This window comes from Pelobates fuscus, chromosome 1 (genome assembly GCF_036172605.1).
Source record: "Pelobates fuscus isolate aPelFus1 chromosome 1, aPelFus1.pri, whole genome shotgun sequence".
Lineage (NCBI taxonomy): Eukaryota > Metazoa > Chordata > Amphibia > Anura > Pelobatidae > Pelobates > Pelobates fuscus.
Genome location: NC_086317.1, coordinates 399,748,074 through 399,770,635, shown reverse-complemented (window position 1 = coordinate 399,770,635; position 22,562 = coordinate 399,748,074). Strand labels below are relative to the sequence as shown.

Genomic DNA, 22,562 nt, shown 5'->3' with positions numbered 1-22,562 from the left:
CTACAGCAAAAACAAATAAATAAATAAAATTAAGAGTTAATATACTTAATACTAGACTCTTTCATATTGTATGAATCAGAATCGGCTTTACTGGGTTAGGTCTACCTGATACAGATTGCAGTTTTTGGACACACAGGTATTTCCAGCAAAGGTTGGTTGCCATGCCCTCAGGGCATGATTATCCTTTTGAAACTCCAAAAAATGTGGATGCAGGTTTATCTGGTTTAACTCTACTGTGTTTGAACATTGAGGTCTAATTGGTGTTAGATTGACTATTAGCTAAAAAATAGTTGAATATACATTGGTATTGACTGGATGTAGATTTGTGTCTTTTAGATGGGATGAACATTCATTTTTGCTAAACCATTGCTCAGGGTTCGTAGCAGCTGGTCAGGATGGGGCAACTGGCAGGCGATATATAACCAAGGCAAAGTACAGATAATGATTCAGCTCTTTCAACATCATTTGACGCAATGATTTGTGGACCCAGGACATACTTGAAAACGAGAGAAATCTCAATGTATCTTTCCTGGTAAAATATTTTATAAATAAATAAATAAAAATTTAGCTACCTGTTTAATTCATTAGAACTAGACCAAAAATTTAACTTGCTCAATCCAGAGCACCTGTCAAAAGACTTTAAAGTGGCACTATCACTGTCTGGGTCTTTGCATAATTCTATGATGTATGGTGTACATAGCTAACTTAATGTGGGACCTGCTGAATTTTATGATGTATGGTGTACATAGCTAACTTAATGTGGGATCTTCAGAAATATCCATTAATCATGAGAGAACCCTGGATTCCTCATTGGTATGTAAATAGGGGTGATCTGCCCTTGTTGACAGATGGGAAGGCAGTAACATAGTCTCATCACCAAGGAGACAAGATCCACCTACACACTGCCTGGCCCACTTATGTGCCTCATTTGCAAAACTAAAATTAGATTTTTAATAAAATTGAGATATATAATTGCCAACATGGAAATGTATTTATTGAGTGAAAATGAATTCTTGATGGTCCGTTGGGTGATCTTACACGATTCCTGGTGGTCTGCACCTCCAGAGGGGATGTCCTCTTGTAGTTTTGGAGCTGAGTCTGAGGTCAGCTTCCGGGATCCCCAGCCTGAGCTCTCTCATTCACTGGGCACCGGACTGGAAGGAGCTGTGATCTGCAATTCCTACTGGACCACAAGGGATCATGTTAGAGTATCCACAGAACCACCAGTGATCATAGCCACACTGGACCACCAGGGATACATTCCATTTAATCTTTTTCTACTTCACAAATCCACTTTAAAGCGTATAATAAACTATTCTACAATAAACAGAATGCACAACATATATAGACTGACATATTTGGAAGATTGTGTGAAAAATTCATTTTTCACAGATGGTTTACATGTAAGCCTTTTTTTTAGCCCTAACACATATTAGAGCTATCGGATTCCATATGCAGTGGACATTGTTATTATTCATTCTAGAAGTATGGAGTAATAATATTGTTTTTAAAGCCTTCAGGTACATTTCTGTAGGCTAGTAGTGCATTAATTCTACCATAAGGTAGCAGAAGCAACCTGATGGCACCCCATCAGAGGGCATAAATCAGGGCTATCTAAGGGCTCATTTACAATCTTTACTTTTCACCAACTAGTCGGTACTTGCTAAAAGTGCTTGTTGCTACTTTAGCGAGCAGCGGCTACTTACCTGCACCTACATTTCAAAAGTAGTGATAGGGAGTTACTACCAGTCAGTACTGAAAGAAATTCACTACCCAGTCATTACCCAGTAACCAAGGTAGAAGCTCCAATTATTCTTTATGGAAGCGGACGCACCTCAACTTAGAGACTGGTTTCTGAATGACTTCTAACCCTGTTGCTACTCATTTCCATCTGTTGCTAACCCTCAAATTTTAATGCCAGTTTCTTGCATATTTTAATGAAGAACAAAAAAGCTAACTCCTAGTATTTCTGTAGGAAAAATACATGTAGCAAATTACTGGAGGGGGTAAAGAGTATTAATAGTGGGGGCAGAACAATTTAGCTTTGCCAGTGTAGCCAAAAATTCTTGCACAATCCCTGAGTGCAAGATTTGTTTTTCTTATTAGTGATATAGCCATAATAACAGGGCTCGAGTCCTGCAGGAACGCTGTTCCCGTTAGTAGTCCTGCAGTACTTGTTTGCCCGTGAGGCAAACAAGGCATTTGCTTTGGAAGCCTCGGGGCAGGCGGCCAGTTGAAGTCCTGGCGGGCAGCGAGGGAGTGCTGATTTGTGAGCTCTCTCTGCTCAGCTTCCTCACACGCCGCAGAGTGATGCCTGGAGTCGGAATGTGACATCATATTCCGGCTCCCGGTATCACTCTGCGGCGCGCAATGGAGCTGAGCAGGGAGAACTCACATAACAGAGCTCCCTCGCCGCCTGCCTGGAACTCCGCTGACCGCCTGCCTGGACCTTAACTGACCACCCTCCTGCCTAAACAGCCCGGCCAGCAGCCCCACTGGACCCCAGGTAAACATAGGGAGGCTGGGTGGATTTAAATTAAAATAAAAAAAATAATCTGTGAGTGTTGGGGGGAAGTGTGTGTGTGTGTGTGTGTGTGTGTGTGTGTGTCTGTCTGTCTGTCTGTCTGTCTGTGAGTCCATGTGTGTATATCTGTCAGTGTGTGTCTGTGAGTGTGTGTCTGTCAGTAAATGTGTAAGTGAATGAGTGTGTGTGTGTGTGTCTGTCAGTGTGTCTGTCTGTCAGTGAGTCAGTGAGCTCCCTTACCCACTCAAAGTGCCCCTACCCACCATACAGCCCCCTACCCACCTCACAGCCCCCCTACCCACCTTAGAGAACCCCTACCCACTGTACAGCGCCCCCACCCACTCAAAGTCCCTCTACCCATTCACAGCCCCCCTACCCACCATACAGCTTCCCTACCCACTTAGAGACCCCCTACTCCCTTAAAGACCCCTACCCACCACACAGCCCCCTACCCTCTCACAGCCCCTACCTTTTCACAGCCCATCTACTTTCACACACACCCCCACCTTCTCACAGCTCCCCAACCCTCTCACAGCCTTCCAACCCACACCTTGTCACAGCCATCCACACCCTGTTTCCCCACACATTATCACAGTCCCCTTACACAGCCTGTCACCTTTCCCCACACACACTCTGTCACTCCCCACACACCCTGTTACCCTCCCTCCCACACACACACACACACACACACACACACTGTCACCCCCACACACACTCTATCATCCCCATACACACACTGACACCCCCTCCATACAATATCACCATCCCCAATCACTGTCAGCTCACACACACTGTCACCCCTATATATATGCATACAAGCGTATAATATTTTTTGGGGGGTGAGTTTACAACTTTTTTTTCCCCAGGATTTGACCCCTGCATAATAACATTGTATTGGTACGTAATAACCAATGATTTGTGTTGTTTTTTAACATAAATAAAAGTGAGACATATTGAGAAAACCTGTATCTTTGGCTGTACTTTTGATGACTGGATTGGGAACCACTATTCTATACAGACCTTTAGAGCAGCAGGAAATGCTTGCAGAATGCTTGGTTGTATAGGGAGGTATTAGCAGTAGAAAGAATGCCATTGTACAGAACACTGATGAGACCTCACTTGGAGTATTGTACGCAGTACTGGAGACTGTATCTCCAGAAGGATATTGATACATTAGAGAGAGTTCAGAGAAGGGCTACTAAACTGGCTCATGGATTGCAGGATAAAACTTACCAGGAAAGGATAAAGGATCTTAACATGTATAGCTTGGAGGAAAGACGAGACAGGGGGGATATGATACAAACATTTAAATACATAAAGGGAATCAACACAGTAAAGGAGGAGACCATATTTAAAAGAAGAAAAACTACCACAACAAGAGGACATAGTCTTAAATTAGAGGGACAAAGGTTTAAAAATAATATCAGGAAGTATTACTTTACTGAGAGGGTAGTAGATGCATGGAATAGCCTTCCAGCTGAAGTGGTAGAGGTTAACACAGTAAAGGAGTTTAAGCATGCGTGGGATAGGCATAAGGCTATCCTAGTTATAAGATAAGGCCAGGGACTAATGAAAGTATTTAGAAAACTGGGCAGACTAGATGGGCCGAATGGTTCTTATCTGCCGTCACATTCTATGTGTCTACGTTTTACTTGTTCAAACAGGCAAACTTTGGTGAAATTTACAATAGTATATTGAATAGGAAAGTTCTAAAAGTGATACATTTACTGTAAAAAAACACTGTCATATATTCCTGTTTAATCAATTGTTTTTTATGGTGATTGCTTCACCTTTAAAATCTTGCCCCATTTTTTAAATACCAACGCAAAAGCGTTTCACTACACCTTAACTTGTCATTAACAGCTTGTATCTTGTGCTCATTGTACTTTCAAATTATTTGGGTGCTTCAATTAGATACTACTAATTTTGTTTTATAGATTACATCCTTAAGATCTGGCACCAATGTCTTTCAAGAAACACTGGATGATATTTAATTTTGGTTTCTTTGTTGGAATTTTCCTGATTTCCTTCCTAAATCATGCTAATTTGGAAATTAGAAGTCCTATGCCAGCAGCTATTCGCGCATGGAAACAGTTCAAAGCTGCACAATTTCGACATGTTCCTAACTTTTCTCATACTCGTCATACTGGTAAGTCTTATATTTCTCCTTCACATCTAACATCATTTTACTTAAATCAAGAGAGTATGGTAATGTCATGCAAACAGGGCCGGACTGGGAATAAAAAGCAGCCCTGGAAAAATGTTATACCAGCCCCATCATAAATTGTGCCAGCTGTGACAGATATACAGTTACAATTATTTAACCAACAAGAAGGAGCGCACTCACAGGACTTAAAATAAACAAAAGAGCTGTTTTATTCTAATCAGATGTGCAACATCTTACTTCAACGTTTCATCCTTATAATTTTGAAAGGTCCAGTAATGGGAATGAAACATTGACTGAATGCTGCTGCATGTCTGATTTAAATTAATCTTATTTTGGTTAGTCCTCATTCCTATGAGTGCACTCTTCGTTGTATGTAGTTTGATACCACGGAATGAACGACTGAGAGAAAGGCAGGGTTATCCACTAAACTAATATTTTTGTGAATGAAAATGGAAATTGCAAAATTTAGGCTACAATAGTCAAGCTGTCACTATACCCAAGTTAAAATTTTGTTTCAAATCCGCTATTTTGGTTTAAATTATGAAATTTAGACTTTCACTTTTTAAAATTAAAACTATTAGTAATAACCCTTTGGCAAATGTCAAACCCTTCATACATTATATATGTATATATATATATATATATGTGTGTGTGTGTGTAATTTCCAAGTGTATTATGCATGAAAATATGATATATTATAAACATAATAATTATTAAAATTATGCTTGCGATTTATATACATACATATATACATATATAGTGATATAATACCATTTGTGCATATGTATCTATGCAGAATACTTTCACAAATAACATAGATAAAGCAAAGCTATATTTTATTTTTTTAATTCAACATGTCATTTAAAAAAAAAAAAAACACAAGCATAAACACAGATTTTTGATTAATGGATACTCACTGGCACGTACTGATGCCCACACACTCACATACACTGGCGCACAATGATCCATACTCACACACATACAGTGATCCATACTGACACTAACACAGTAATCCATACTGATACATACATTGATCCACACTGACACTCACACACAGTAATCCATACTGACACTCACACACAGTAATCCATAATGACACTCACACATACATTGATCCATACTGACACTCACACAAACATTGATCCATACATTGACCCATACTGACACTCACACATACATTGATCCATACATTGACCCATACTGACACTCACACATACATTGATCCATACATTGACCCATACTGACACTCACACATACATTGATCCATACATTGACCCATACTGACACTCACACATACATTGATCCATACATTGACCCATACTGACACTCACACATACATTGATCCATACATTGACCCATACTGACACTCACACATACAGAACTCCATACTGACACTCACATAATATTTTCAAAAACACCTCCCACACAATATTACACACTCAAATATACAAACACCCTATGAATCCTACCTTGCTCCGTGCTCGCTCAGCTCCTGGCTGAGAAGCAGCCTGCCTGCAGCTCTGTCTGGCCCCACTTCTCTCCCTGCCTGCAGCTGTCTGGCCCCAGTCCTCTCCCTGCCTGCCAGCACTTTACACACAGGAAGCAAAAGGCAGAGGACCCGCGTGGGCTGCCCTGCTCTGCCTGATTACCGGGTCACATGCTTCCTGTGTGTGAAGGCTGACAGGCAGGCACAGGACTGCCTCCTTCCCTGCTCCTTATCCTTCACTCGCGAGCAGCATTGACACTTCACTTTGGAGTGCCTGCTGCTCACTGTGTGTACTGTGTGGGGAGAGGAAGGGCTGCTGCACTGTGCGGCCCCAAGTGCACCGGCCCACCGGGAAATTTCCCGGTATCCCGGTGGGCCAGTCCGGCCCTGCATGCAAATATTTGCAATATTTCTAAGAGCATAAGATTAATAGCAACACCCATTTGTTTTTATGCTTTTAGTAGGGAGAGGTTAGAAAACGGTGTGGTTTTTTTTGGGGAGAGGTCACAGCAGCAATAAGCAAATGGAAGGGACACTATAGTCACCAGAACAACTACAGCTTATTGAATTTGTTCTGGTGAGTAGAATCATTACCTTCAGGCTGTTTGCTGTAAACACTGTCTTTTCAGAGAAAATGCAGTGTTTACATTACAGCCTAGTGATAACTTCACTGGCCACTCCTCGGATAGCTGTTAGAGCTCCTTCCTGGGTCATGGCTGCCTAAAACTGCCTAACATTCAGTGTCTCCTCCCTCTGCATGCAGATACTGAACTTTCCTCATTGATTCAATTCATCTCTATGAGGAGATGCTTATTGGCCAGGGCTGTGTTTGAATCATGCTGGCTTTGCTCCTGATCTGCCTACTTGTCAGTCTCAGCCAATCCTATGGGCAAGCATTGTGATTGGATCAGGCTACCACTTCTCATGATGTCAGCAGACTGCTTGTTTTTCTGAGGCAAAAAGCACGCAGAGCTACAGCTTCAGGCTTGAATACAGTAAACAATTTGCTATATTTATGGAGGCATGAGGAGCCCAGAGGGGCTAGATGGTGGTGTTAACACTATAGGGTCAGGAATACATGTTTGTGTTCCTGACCCTATAGTGATCCTTTAACCCCTGAAGGACACATGACATGTGTTACATGTCATGATTCCCTTTTATTCCAGAAGTTTGGTCCTTAAGGGGTTAATCTGCTTGCTGCTTCTAATTCACGGGGGAAAAGAATGAGGACAAGTGCGACAGAATGGATGTTCATTCTTCGTGCTTCTCTAATTTTTTTTTTTTTAATGGCAGTATCTACTAAAGGTCAGTACACATACTGAATCTTAAGGTGTACTCAACCTTTTTTTATAGTAAGAATTATATATTTTTTGCTTTTGTATTTAGATAGGGAATGTATTACTGATATCAGTAGCCCCCAACTCTTCATAAATGAGAAATTCCAGTACAAGACCATTTGCCTCCTTGTGGGCTAGGTGGTACTGTGAATTGTTTTTATTATTAACTTTACAATGTGCAACTCATGTACCAGCAATTAGAATTAACCAAGAGAGTTTACAGTTTATTATAAAATCAAAATTGTGTTTGAATATTTGTTAGCTTAAAGAAAATCTTAGGTAAAGATTGTTGTTTAAGTGTATACAACTTAAATTCTCACATTCCCAAGCCTTGAGAGAGAAGAAGCCTATAAAGTATGTTGACATGTGTTGTGAAAGGTCTTTTATTGAAGTTGTTTGTAGCTCTTAATTTTACTGAAAGTTTCTTTTTTGCTTTGGTTTTACAGGTAATATAGGTAATACCAGTGTAACTGATGACCTTTTCCGTAAGGTCAGGGTACTTTGTTGGATCATGACTGGGCCAAAGAATATAGAGACCAAAGCTAAACATGTAAAGTACTCGTGGACACGTCATTGTAATGTGGTTCTATTTATGAGCTCTGTTAAGAATGAGACATTTCCAACAGTTGGTTTGGGCACCAAAGAAGGCCGGGACCAGCTTTACTGGAAGACAATCCGTGCCTTCCAGTATGTACACAAGCACCATTTCGACCAGGCTGAATGGTTCTTAAAAGCAGATGACGACACATACGTAGTAATGGACAATTTACGCTGGATGTTGTCAAAATATACTAGTGACCAACCAATCTACTTTGGGAAGCGTTTCAAACCCTTTGCCCGACAAGGTTACATGAGTGGAGGAGCTGGTTATGTACTCAGCAAAGAAGGCCTCAAAAGATTTGTGGATGGATTTCACACTGAGGACTGTAAGCACACAACCCATGTGGAGGATGTGGCTATAGGTCAGTGCATGGAGAAAATGGGAGTTATAGCTGGGGACTCCCGGGATAGTATAAATCGAGAGACCTTCCATCCACTTTCACCTGAAACTCATCTCACTTATCGATATAGTAAGACTTACTGGTATTGGAGCTACAGCTTATATCCTGTTGTTGAGGTAAGTGCAAAAAAAAAGTCAAGACAGCATTGTTATCTTGAATAGGCTTCCAAAAGTGTCTGTTCATCTACTAACAATCCTCTCATAGAAAATTACCAAGATCAAGCCTACAAGAGCTATTAGCTTTTTTTTCCTTTTCACACAACCCAATAGCTAACGAACTAACCTATGGTAGTTAGTTATGGGTTGTTCTTTTGTTTAACTTAAATGAACACTTTAGTGTTAGGAATACAAAGATCTAAATGTATGCATGTATGTAACAGATTCCTCTCCACCCTTTCGTCACTTACACAACTCCAACGTCAGTCGACAGGGGGGACTTAATTAGAATTTGCAACGAGTCCCCTGCATGCATTAGGCATTCCCCATAGGAAAGCATCGCCTTAGTGCTTTCACGTAGGGTTTTCCTTGAAGCTGTCTAGGCCCTTACGATATGCTGAAGACTTACGTCTATCTTCTGTCTGTACTCCCACCTCTGATGCTCACCTTCAAGATTTCTCGAGGGCTGCACCGTTCCTGTGGAACTCGCTTCCCTCCTCCGTTAGATGCTTACCCAGTCTTCACTCCTTCAAAAAATCATTAAAAACCCACTTCTACATAAAAGCGTATCAATTGAACTGTTAATAGCTCCCGACTGATTCCTCAGCTGCAAATGTCACTAGTCTAATACTATCCTTACCTTTTTGTGTCATTTTACCCCACTCTCTCTAGCATGTAAGCTCATTGAGCAGGGCCTTCAACCCCTTTGTTCCTGTGTGTCCAACGTGTCTAGTTACAACTACATGTCTCTTCATCCACCCATTGTAAAGTGCTGCAGAATTTGATGGCGCTATATAAATAACATAATAATAATAATGTTTAGATCTAAAGGGTTATTGTTTCCTTTCTCTTATTTCTTGCTATTTGTTTTCATCATTGTTGTATACACTTCTCACTTCCCTTATTTGAGTAATTTAGTTATTTTTGGTCCTTGGTTTACAGGCACTGCTCACCCCTTTTCTCTTGATAACTCGCTTTTGGTGTGTTTCCAGAGACTTTTTCATTTATTAGGAATTCTGAGTAATATGAGGGGAATCAACATACCACTGCAGGATACACAATAGGTCCTATAGCTCCTTCAATGGCAGGTGGTTATCTATTTTACAATGACTGAAAAATCCATTCAAATCATCTGATAACACTGCAGCGAGCATTTGAATGTCAAGATCGTAGGCTCATCTTTCATTGAAATAATATAGCTTCTTGATCAGCTGAGCCACTTTCTAGTCAGGCAGGGCTCCTTGCGTAAGCAAAGTCTGAGGGTATTTGCAAAACAAGCAGGACCTTCAAAAGCGAGTATTTTTGGTGTGTGTTTTTTAATGTATTATCTATTAATTTCTTTTAATAATCAAGGTCACCTCTACGGTGGCTTCACTGAAGTTCCAAAGCATCAAGATACACAAGACAAATCCCTACCTTATTTTATGTATGTGCTGGACTATGGCAGGATATCACAATATATTCTTATTTTTAACATTGTTATAGCGCCAACATATGCCATAGTGCTTTAGAATTATAGAGGTAAAGAAGGTCATCCTAAACCGAGCTCACAACCTATGAGAATTTGATGTATGCAGCACTGCAGTGACCACTTCTCCTGGGTAGGACCCAGGGCCGGACTGGCCCACCGGGATACCGGGAAATTCCCCGGTGGGCCGGTGCTCCTGGGGCCGGCAGTGCAGCACATTACTCTTTTCTTCCTCCTCTGACATCTTTGTTTGGGGCTGGAGCCTGGGGCAGAAAGTTTGCTGGATGGCTGCCAGAGGGTTAAGAAAAAAAGGTGACAGCTGGTTTGCAACAGAGAGCAGTGAGAGAGCACGGAAAGTCTCTCTAACTCTCTCACAAAAGCAGCTTCCCTCCAGCTCTGCATGGACAGTCTGCAGATCCAGCCCCCGCACTAGAAATCCGCCCCCAGCCTCTCCCCAGTGACCTTTCACACAGGAAGTGGAAGAGCTGCATGGAAAATACTCACACTGCACTCACAGTCCAGGTACAGTGAAGGTACAGGTAATTATATAGCCACTAAACAGCACAGGAGTGAGAGAGTGAGAGAGTGAGAGAGTGAGAGTGTGAGAGTGTGTATAGAGCTTGTAGTGATCTAGTGTGTGTTAGTGAGTTTGTAGTGTGTGTGTGTATGTATGTATGTATGTATGTATAGAGCTAGTAGTGAGCTTCTGTGTGTGAATTAATCCCTAGGGAAAACACTGGCAGATGTATTCATTACACTAAAAATTGACAGGAATTTACCACAGACTTTAAATTTAAAGGGACACTTGTGAGTTTCAGACAATGCACTGTTTAAATTAGGGCTGCCTAAAATTGAAATCCCCAGATATTGAAGAACTACAACTTCCATGATGTATTTCATGCCTTTAGAATGAAAAGGCATCATGGGAGTTGTAGCTCTACAATGTCTGGGGTGCTACCTATTGGGCAGCCCTGGTTTAAATAATTAAACTTTGTGAAGTATATACACTAAGCACCAGTTTATAATAAACCGTAAACTGAAATTCTAAATTGATGAAACAATTCAAATACCACAACTACTACAGCATGCTACCATGCAGATTGAGGACAGCACTGAAACTCTCAGCTTATGACTCCAGTCCAAGTTTGTGCTAAGCAGTGAAATATGGCTTCTCCTGCTGTAGAATACCAGATGTAACAGTTGCGGGATGGGCGCCCAGTAAATCCTAGATAAATGTCAAACCATGCTAAAAAAGTTTGACACCTTAGTGATGAATGGCAGCAGGGTTCTCATGGCACCATAACCACTACAGAGGTCTGTAGTGGTTAAAAAGCATTTGTTTATGATATTAGATGATGTAGACAAATTATCCAATTTAGCAATAGTCCCAGCGGGCTGTAGTGGTTAGGATGCTTGGAGTGTTCTTTTAAGACACTAGTAGATGTAGAAAAACCTAAAAAGTTAATAATTATTTTCTAATCATCTGTTGGATGTATGTTACCTTTGATATAAATATTAAGGGGCTTATTAAATAAAAAGTGACTTGTGCTGATGAATTGTCTTTCAATATTTAGGACAAATATCCAAGTTGTAAAAAAAGAAAATCTTTTTTTAGTAGAATTGGAATTTTTTCCCCAACTTTGCTATTGTGGTCTTAAAGGTGGTTCTCAAATCACCAATAATCACCTTAGTGAATAGTCCCTTTTTAATATTAGAATAAAAGGTTCAGATGTAGTTCAAGATTTTCTGGGATAGTTATCGTCCTTAAATTTATTGTCACATTTTTTTTGTCTGTAGTGAGGTTGTGTGTCAGAGAGCTTGTAGTGAGCTTATGTGTGTGTGTGTGTCAGTGAGCTTGTAGTGAGCTTATGTGTGTGTCAGTGAGTTTGTAGTGAGTTTGTGTGTGAGCCTGTGTGTGCTTTAGTGAGCATGTCTGTAGTGAGCTTGTATGTGTCAGTGAGTTGGTAGTGAGCTCCTGTGTGTCAGTAAGCATGTCTGTAGTGAGCTTGTGTTTCAGTAAGTTTATAGTTAGCTTATGTGTGTGTCAGTGAGCATGTCTGTACAGTGCTTGAGTGTGTGTCACTGAGCTTATAGTGAGCTTGTTTGTATCGGTGAGCTTGTCTGTATTATGCTTTTGTGTGTTTAGAGAGCTTGTCTATAGTGAGCTTGTTTGTGTCAGTGAGCATGTAGTGAGTTTGTAGTGAGCCAGTGTGTCAGTGAGCTTTTGTGTGTCAGTGAGTTTTTAGTGAGCCTGTGTGTGTCAGTGAGCATGTCTGTAGTGAGCTTATGTGTGTGAGCCTGTGTGTGTGTCAGTGAGCTTGTAGTGAGCTTATGTGTGTGTGTGAGCCTCTGTGTGTGTCAGTGAGCTTGTAGTGAGCATGTCTGTAGTGAGCTTGTGTGTTTCAGTGCGTTTGTAGTGAGCTTATGTGTGTGTCAGTGAGGTTGTAGTGAGCTTATGTGTGTGTGCTGTGCTTGAGTGTGTGTCAGTGAGATTATAGGGACATTGTGTATATCAGTGAGCATGTCTGTAGTGAGCTTGTGTGTGTCAGATGAGCTTGTCTGTATTTGTGTCAGTGAGCATGTCTGTAGCGTGCTTGTCTGTAGTGAGCTTGTATGTGTGTCATTGAGCTTGTCTTTAGTGAGCTTGTGTGTATCAGTGATCTTGACTTGAGTTAGCTTGTGTGTGTCAGCGAGCTTGTCTGTAGTGAGGTTGTGTGTATCAGTAAGCTTGTCTGTAGTGAGCTTGTGTATGAGTAAGAGAACTTGTGTGTGTTGTTGAGCTTGTCTGTTGTGAGATTGTATGTGTCAGCCTGGAGGGTGGGTATTACAGCACTGTAATACCCATGGATCATACGGAGTGAGGGGCTTCGGGTAATAAACAATATAACAGCCCCAAAGCACATCGAGATAAAAAACACAAACACTCTGTGGCCCGATGAATTATAAGGCTGGAATATTTTTTTTCCAGGGCTGCTTTCTGTTCCCAGTCCAGCCCTGGTAGGACCTCAGAACTAGCAATGGCTCTTTAAATATTTAATTGTATTTTTACAACATTTCTGTTTGAGATATTTAGCCTGTGAGAACTTTCTAGATATAACTTTTCAAAATTGCTTTTATTCAGCACTGCCACCATACTGCAGTTCTGATGATTTTAGTATGGTTGTTTTTTGTTTTCTTACTTCAGTAAAATAGTCTGTCAAAAAGGCTTTCATGCTGTGGACCATCTCACAAGAGTCTAAAGATCATAATATGTTTCTGTTTTAGTTTCATCAAAGGTATAATATGGATCTGTTATTTGTTTGCATTCCTAATGCCCCTAAAATAAAAATAAAAAAAATTTATAATTACTTAAGGAAAGAAAGGTCAATACCTAAACTAAACATTTAACAAACTTAACTGGTGGACTAGAGGGATCACTGCTCTGGTGCTATGAATATATATGTCACATGGGATCTAGGCATTTGAGTTTTGATGACATATTCTACTTCAATGTAGCCTCTTTGTCACGCACAGCAAAGTAAGGAAACATTGACAGGTCTGTCCACACAACGTCTGCTCTTGTTTAATGATGACAAAAGGTGGCAGCTTTAGGGTCACAATCAACCATTGTTGATTTCTTAGGATTGACCCACTGTGGGAGTTTCTAACTAGTTAAAACCAACAGTAGGCAAATACAATTTAATTTTAGTTACAAATAACAGAAGAATCCTTATATCTTTTTTCCTTTGTAATGTATATAATTGAAAGATAATTCATATGTTGGCAATGTTTTCTTCACAGGGTCCGCAATGCTGCTCTGACCTGGCCATATCCTTTCACTATGTCGAGCCTGTTGTCATGCATATGCTAGAATATTTCACCTACCATCTCCGACCTTATGGATATAAATATCGCTACCAACCACCTTTATCCGTTCATGAACAAAAAAAGAGTACATTTACTCAGAAGAAACATGTGAAACCTAATGGAACCTCATTGGTTATTAAAAAGTAGAATATTTAGAATTTAAGTTTTCGTACCAGACTTTAATCATGATATGAGGAAATCATTTCATGGAACTCTTCTTCACTGTACCTTACATCATCGTGACATTATGTATTGAAAACAAAGTGTTTGCTTGACTTCACATTCTCGGATATGTATGAGCCAAGCAAAGACTTGAATTAATGCATTTAGAATTAAGATTTACTGGAGCACAAATAGTCAGCTGGCCATTACATATAGAGAGAAGTGTGACAATTGTTATTTTGCCTCCTTTAACTTGCCCATTGTGAAAAATTATTGGTCTCCACCAGAGAAGCCTGAGAGGCTGCTGTCCTGGCAGTATTTAGTTATAATGGAGTTGTCATTTCTAAAAAGCTGAAGAGCCTGTTGGTCCATGATATGGACTAAATACAGACGATTGTGTGCAATACTGTTTTTTACAATGAACAGAATAAATATGTGGTGTTGATGCTAGATAAAACTGCACTTTAATTGTCTCAACCTTATTAAAAAAAAACGATGAAATCTAGAAATAATAACCCTCAAGGTGCGAATATATACTGTATAAAATTTGCTATTTAGATTAAACGTGTTCCACAAAAGGCACTTGAAACTGAGTTGCTTAATTTATAAAATTAGCTGGTATGCTCCCCAAAACAAAACTAGAGTGAGTTATATACAGATTGTAACCAGGTTGTGTTTATGTGGAAATATTGCAGATTTTTATTAAGATTTGTACGAAAATGTTCTCAGTAAATTAAAAACTTCAAAAGTCAAATAGTGAACATGAGTTTAGATGGCAGTCTAATGGACATAATTTAAACCATTAGTGTTATTCACTAGAATGTTAATTGTTCGAGTCAGCTATGCTTCCAGTTCAGCTACTTTGGCCTTGAATTTGAAATTTGGTTTGAATTCCTGGCAATTTTCACTTGAGTTAACCCCTTAAGGACCAAACTTCTAGAATAAAAGGGAATCATGACGTCACACATGTCATGTGTCCTTAAGGAGTTAATAACACTGCAGAGGATGACCATTTTTAAACCTGTTCAGCATATTTTTAGAATTATGGATGAAAGGTGTCTATCTAATCCAGAATTCACTTTGAGTTCGTCACCTGAAGTTCACTCGAGAATTCTCTAGAAATTCATTTGATGCATTTCGTGCGAACAGTGGACTTTCTCAAGAGCTCTTCTTAAGAATGAATTTCTAGTGAATTTTTGAGTGAACTTTAAGCTAACGAATTTAAAGTGAATTCCGGCATGAATTACCAATTAATTTTGGCTGATCCAAGCTACGCAGGAAATTCAAAGTGCCTTTTTATGTACTTTAATAACGGTGGTTTCGTGTATATGCAAAACGGAAGATCTGGATCTACAACTCAGATTATCCCAGAGATAAGATGTGATTTTAGCACAATTTATTTTGTGCAAGCCACTAGTGAGTACCTGTCTTATTGTTTGGTTATATTTTTATATGTTGTAATAAATACTACACTAAAAATGCTTTTGTACTTGTTTTTTTTTCTCTCTCTCTCACTATTTCCCTATTACTGCGATTTGTGAGTGGTGTTATTCTAAAGTGGTTTTATATAAGGTAAAAATACTTTTTGTTTGCAACTGCACTTTAGTGTGTGAATACGTGTTATACTTGCACATTTATTTGATTATGTGCCAGAGACACTTTTTATATATATATTTGGCACCTTTTTTCACGATTTAAACTATTGCACATTACCAAGTAAACATTTTTATTTATTTATATGAAACAGTGTGTCTCAGTGTGCATTTGTTAAATGTGAAATGGGCTTAGTTTCCCTAATGGCATGCCAATGCACCAGTTATATGTAGTTGTTCTCTAAATTGATAAACAATTATCCTCTTCTTTTTTTTAAGTGAAACAAGCGGGACTCATTTCTATATCCTCTTAAAGGATTCAATAAAGATCATATAGTTTGTGTTGCTTGTGCTCCACATTCATTTATTACTAGGCACAGACTCTGTAGGGAATAGAGTTGTTGCGTGAGCACCCTGATAGATCTTCACAAAGAATATTCACGGCCCGCTGGAAGAAATGTGTCTATTTCTTTATCCTTATCAGACCTGTGAATTATCTGCTCTCACAGCGATTCAACTACTGTATCACAAATCAGCTTTGAATTCTGTGTCATTTTTTTGCTAAAAAATACATTCAATTTGAGAAAGGGAGCTGGCGACACATTCAAGAAAGGAAGGAGAGATATCATTGGAGGTAAGGTATTCATAGTTTGCAAGCTCATTTGAGCAGGGCAACCGTCTTGTCTCGTCTTGTTCATATTCTGTTTTCAACTATCCCCATTCTATAATTGTAAAGTGCTATGGAATATGGAAGCGCAATATAAATGATAATAATAATAATAAATATTGGGGTGTTGTTGGCATATAGGGGGTACTGAAATCCAAGAAAGGCAGTGTAGAGAGAAAACAGAAGGGGACCTTGAGGTATACCCCCTGAGACAGGTTGAGTGTAGGAGCCGTTATCAGAAAATGAAACTGTATAGGAGCATTGGGAGATATAGGAAAGAAATTAATAAAGAACAGTATCCAGAAGGTCAAGGGTGTAAAGAGTTTGGAGAATGGTAACAGAGAGGTCTAGACGAATTAGCATGGTGTGGTGTCCACTTTAGTTAGAGCAGTTTAGAAAATGGGTAAAGCAGATGCAAACAAATCCTTCCATTGCTTTGAGGTAACATAGAGTAGGGATAGAGTACGATAATAGATGAAGCAACAGGATTGAGAGATGGCTTTTTTGGACAAGTGTGAGAGTAGCATGTTTAAGGGAAGCGAGGACAACATCAACACAATCAGAGGTTGGGAAGGGGTGCTTACCACTGCAGCAACCACTATAGGGATAGAAAAACAATATACACACAATTTAAAGAAAAACAAGTGTATAAAATGTATAGCTTTAACCCCTTCAGGACGCAGGACGGTTCAGGACCATCCTCTGCATTTTTGCGTTGCCGACCGAGGACGGTCCTGAACCGTCCTAACGGAAAACGGGCGTCAGGAGCGATCGGAGAAAACTTCCGCCGAAATCACGTTGTTACTATCTGCCCGGCATCCCAGGTAGATAGTAACAGCCAATTGCAGCATGTGAGCGATCAGCGATCGCTCACAATTGGCTGGTGTCAAAGTGGGTGTTACAAACACTCACTTTGACACTGATCTCTGCCTCTCTCCCCTCTGTAGCTTTTTGTGAGGCGAGAGAGACAGAGATCGTGATATATTGTTGCAGCAGGTGTTCCAGAGAGTTTTCAAAAGTATCAGCAGTGAATAAAAATCCTGTTTTAACCCCTTCCCTGCCAGATCTGTTACAGACAGTGCATTTGTACTGTCTGTATTTTTTTTTGCCCTTAAGGGTTAACTTTATTTTAAAAATCTGTGTCTTAGATTGTCTTAGACTGTCGTAGTCTGTCGTAGTCAGTCAGTTTCCTTCCCCCAAATCTCCATTAGATTCTTGTAACTTTTGATGACCTACAGCAAAGGGGTCACCTCACACCTGCAGACTTCTTCAGGTACCTTCAAATAAAGGATTTCGTAAAACTCCCATGGGTCCGAGCTGCGGCCCAAACACCCATGACTTTTTTCGAATGAATCTGCCTTCAAGACCATATGCCTACGGGTCTGATAACCCAGTTGTACGCTCACCTCTGCTCTGTGTCTACTGTAGAGGGTGACTTGGCCTATACTGACCAATGGGAGAGGGACCTGGGGGAGCACCTAGAGGGGGTGGAATGGCAGGAGATCTGGGAAGCCAATCATAAATCATCCGTGTGCGTAACGATACAGGAGCAAGCAGTCAAGACGATGCTTCACTGGTATACAACCCCTGTAAAGTTATGCCACATGAAAAAGTGCCCTACAGATTTCTGCTGGAGAGGATGCGGGATGAAAGGGACATATATCCACATGTGGTGGGAATGCCCCCTGATGGTACGATTTTGGCAACAAGTTAGAGATATGATGGCCCAGGTATTTTCCAGACCCCCCTCCCCTGGACCTGTGGCTTTACCTGCTCAGTAGAACGATAGAAGGGTGGACTAGACACAAACAAAAACTCATCCATAAACTAACGCTGGCAGCCAGGAGAGCAGTGGCAGCTGAGTGGCTTAAACAGACCACACCGGCCATAGCGGGTGTAATTAACAGAATACGGGAGGTATACGTGATGGACGACCTGACGACAAGGGTTAGAGGAACCCAGAAACAATTCCAAAAAATGTGGGCGCCCTGGGAAAATAGCCCCTTGTGTTAGAGCTAGCAGCGGTACCGAGAACAGAAACTTATATAGACAGAAGGATGAGGCTCCCTAGTACTTCCTCCCCATCCGACCCCTACCCTGCTCTTTTTCTCTATGAACTCTTTCTCTTTTTTTCTCTTTCCTTTTTCTTTTACTATGGTTAGCATATGTCTACCAGAGGTTGTTGGGAGGGATCTATCCGAGAGTTGTAGTCACAACAGATGTGTCCGCGGGCTAGACCCTCTAGAAGGCCCCACCTACTGCAGGAGTCTCCCTGCAGGTGGAGGGCACGCGCCACTGATGTTTTTATGCCCATATACACCTTAGATGCATGAGTTACCTCATACTTCGTGTTGTGTTCTGATTGTTTTTACAAACCTCAAAACCCGAGTTGACAAGCGGTAGCCTGCATTGCCAGACAGTTTTCGGGAGATCACTACAACAGCTTCGGATACAAGAGTGGGTTGTCTTTGACCACCTTTATAGCTCATGTTTTAGCGATAGTTATGTTAATGCTATCTGTATATGCTATGTGAGTCGCCTATGGTCTGACCGATGGGGAAAACTAAATGCATAAATAAATACATGGGCAGGTGGGTCAGGAAAGCTCACATACTGAAGGTTATATTTACCTACTGTCTATGTTTTTCTCTTACCAAAATGTAAAATTGTGCAGTATATTCATATGCCATGTTTATATTGTTTTGACTGTTGCCGCTTACGACAGCTGTCGTGGCTACGTAAGCCCGTTGTTATATCATGCACAACTGAAAATAAAGAATAAAAAAAAAAAAAAATTACATGAGATTATATAAATAATAGTATGTAAAGAAAGCCCCTTTTGTCTTAAAAAAAAAAAACAATATATAATTTGTATGGGAACAGTAAATGAGAGAGCGGAAAATTACAGCTAAACACAAACACCACAAAAGTTTAAAAAGAGGCCTGGTCGCAAATGTACAACATTGCAAAAACAGTCCAGTCCTTAAGGGGTTAAATACATAAAGGGAATCAACACAGTAAAGGAGGAGACTATTTTTATAAGAAGAAAAACTACCACAACAAGAGGACATTAGAGGGGCAAAGGTTTAAAAATAATATCAGGAAGTATTACTTTACTGAGAGGGTAGTGGATGCATGGAATAGCCTTCCAGCTGAAGTGGTAGAGGTTAACGCAGTAAGGGAGTTTAAGCATGCGTGGGATAGGCATAAGGCTATCCTAGACTTAAGATAAGGCCAGGGACTAATTAAAAGTATTTAGAAAATTGGGCAGACGAATCTGCCATCTCATTCCATGTTTCTATAAGTGTATTATTATAAGCAAGAAACAGGAGAAATAAATGTAAAACAGATAATTCATTATAAGGAAGGGAGGAGGGCCTCTCAACACTGGGGGATTGCACAGGCAAAGCGCTTGATCTGGAACACTGGGTTTGTCATAGGAAAGCAGCTTGCTCTGGAACACCAGTGGTTTGCACAGGAAAGCAGCTTGATCTGGAACACCAGGCATTAGCACAGCACATCAGCTTGCTCTGGAACCCAGAGGCTTCGCACAGGATAGTAACAAACTCTGGAATACACAGATCTAAAATAATATTAATGATATGGCAAACAAGTCTCCCCTACAACTCATGTTTGTCTCTTTTTCCCCTTTCCCAGTTCCTGTCTGTCTATTTTGCCCATTTGTCAGCCCCTGTGAGTTTTTCTCTCCCTCAGACACTTTGTATGTATCTTGTTCCTCCCCAGCCCCTCTATGTCTCTTTGTGTCCCCTCAACCCCCCTGGCTTGTCTCTGTGCTTATTTACCTTCCTGTGTAGCGTGGTCGAGCCAAGGGGCGTGGTAGAGGAGCTAAAATATTCTACCTCCTCCTGGTCAGACCAGGTGCCTGGCCGTCCACTTCCCTCCTGCTGGTCAAATGGATCTTGCGCCCCCCGCACCAGTGTGTCCTAAGGCGGCTGCCTGTGCTGCCCTATGGGTGTGCCAGCCCTGACCGCATCCATTACACACACACACACACACTGCATCCACCACGCACATTTCATCAACTCCACACACAAACTGCAGAAATAGGGCTGACTCAGGGGTGGACCCGGGGGCCCAGACGTTGAGCTGTGTGACAATGGGCCTTACTATAGAATCTCAAAGAAAGAATACCCGAAAACATTCATAACTCATAACAAACATGAGTGTCTTGTATCGGGTAGAGGTGATGCTGATGGAAAACTAATGGGAAGCATTAAAAAAAATACACATACCCTAAGTTAATCTCTCGCTTTCACACCTCACCCAATCTATACCCCACAACATCAGCATCCTATGAAGGAGGACATCATTGGGAGGGATGAAAAGAGGTGGGCCAGTGACGCAAATCACATCACGGACATCATCCACAGGAGCGGATCTGCCCTTAAAGGAAATTTAAATAGGTACTGAAGCACTTTTGTATTAGGAACACGTGTTTATATTCATAACATTATAATGTTTTTTTTCTTTAATAAATATGTATTATACAAATATAGATTTTTTTACTGCCCCCTGTTTTTCCTTATATTACTTTTTCTCACTTGATCTGTGAACCAGAAAAAAATAAAATGCTCCTATTAGTGCGTTCAAATTCTGCCGAGCTAAAAGACATATGACTAAAATTCGGACTTCCTGAAAAGCTTTTCTATTTTCTGGAAAAATGTGTCAGCCAAACTAAATTTTATCTCTATGCACTCCACAAGTCTATTCCGCATTAATACATCACAATCAAACTGATATAACTTTTATCTAAAAAAAAAAATATTTATTTTGTATAAATAATGTTGTTAATGTATTGGCTAGTTCAGGAATTATAAACCGCAGATGTATAAATTTCATATTCCATATTTTGTTAATATACATAGTTTAGACATCAACTCAAAATAATTGAATTTTGCAATAACAGGTAAAAAATTATCAAATCTTAATTATTCATCTCTGTATTACATATTTTAGATTTTAAAATCACATAGCCTATAGACGCCCAGACCACTTTTACTATGAAGTGGCCTGGGTGCCATGCCTCTGTCATTTTAACCCTGCAACTAAAAGGTCCGCCTGCACTCTTCCTCAGCTCTTCTTTGATCTGCCCAGTCTTAGGAACACTTCCCCATGCAGGCAAAACCTCCTCCATGAAGCCAACATGCTAGCTTTGTTGCCAGCGGAGTAACATCACACCATTCCTATAGTCCCCAGCCAGCACTTGTAGTGCCGGCTTGTGAGTTACCAAAGCAACCACAGCACATGTGTTGTGAACTATGGGTGGAGAGCAAAGGGACCTTCTGTAGGAGGTCTCTTCTGCTCTCCCTGTCTCTTAATTCCTTAACATTGAGTGTCTCCCAATAAATTGAGATACAAATGGGAGAACAACTTAGTTTTAAATCTATACATATGTTAGCAAAACTGCTAGCACAATATATAGATGAAAGTTAAAGGGACACTATAGTCACCCAGACCACTTGAGCTCAATGAAGTGGTCTGGGTGCCAGGTCCCTCAGGTTTTAACCCTTCACATGTAAACATAGCAGTTTCAGAGAAACTGCTATGTTTACATAGCAGGGTTAATCCAACCTCTAGTGGCTGTCTTCCTGACAGCCGCTAGAGGAGCATCTGCAACGCTGGATGTGAAATTCGCATCCAGCGTGCAGAACGTCCATAGGAAAGCATTGAGAAATGCTTTGCTATAGACTGTTTGAATGCACGTGCGGCACTTGCCGCGCATGCGCATTCCGCTCCACTCGGGGGCTGAGGTCAGCGGGGGAGGAGAGGTCAGCGCTGAATTAAGGTAAGCTGCTGAAGGGGTTTTAACCCCCCCTAGCGCCACGGGAGGGGGACCCTGAAGGTAGGGGCACCCTTAGGGTGCTATAGTGTCAGGAAAATGAGTTTGTTTTCCTGACACTATAGTGATCCTTTAAAAATAGCATAACAGTTTCACTTTAAACTCAGTTATAAATCAAATGATTCAAATGAGTGTTCTAGAGAGTGTTTGATTGGCGCAGCTGGTTGGTTGGGAAGCAGAAGAATGTGTCTCACAGACACACAGAACCATAATCAGGCACCGATTATACTAGCAGCTATAATGGCAGCTATAATGGTCAAGATAAAGCTTTACAGATTGTTGACCAGAACATTTTTT

The 22,562-nt window shown here is 40.6% G+C and overlaps 1 protein-coding gene across 1 annotated transcript; it reads left to right on the top strand.

The window, feature by feature from the left end:
• Positions 1-4,562: 4,562 nt before the first annotated feature.
• Positions 4,563-14,131, top strand: LOC134575612 (glycoprotein-N-acetylgalactosamine 3-beta-galactosyltransferase 1-like). Its single transcript, XM_063434976.1, has 3 exons — positions 4,563-4,673; positions 7,970-8,631; positions 13,919-14,131. Exons 1-3 carry the CDS (start codon positions 4,589-4,591, stop codon positions 14,129-14,131), a joined length of 960 nt encoding a protein of 319 aa, XP_063291046.1. The 5' UTR covers positions 4,563-4,588.
• Positions 14,132-22,562: the final 8,431 nt, after the last annotated feature.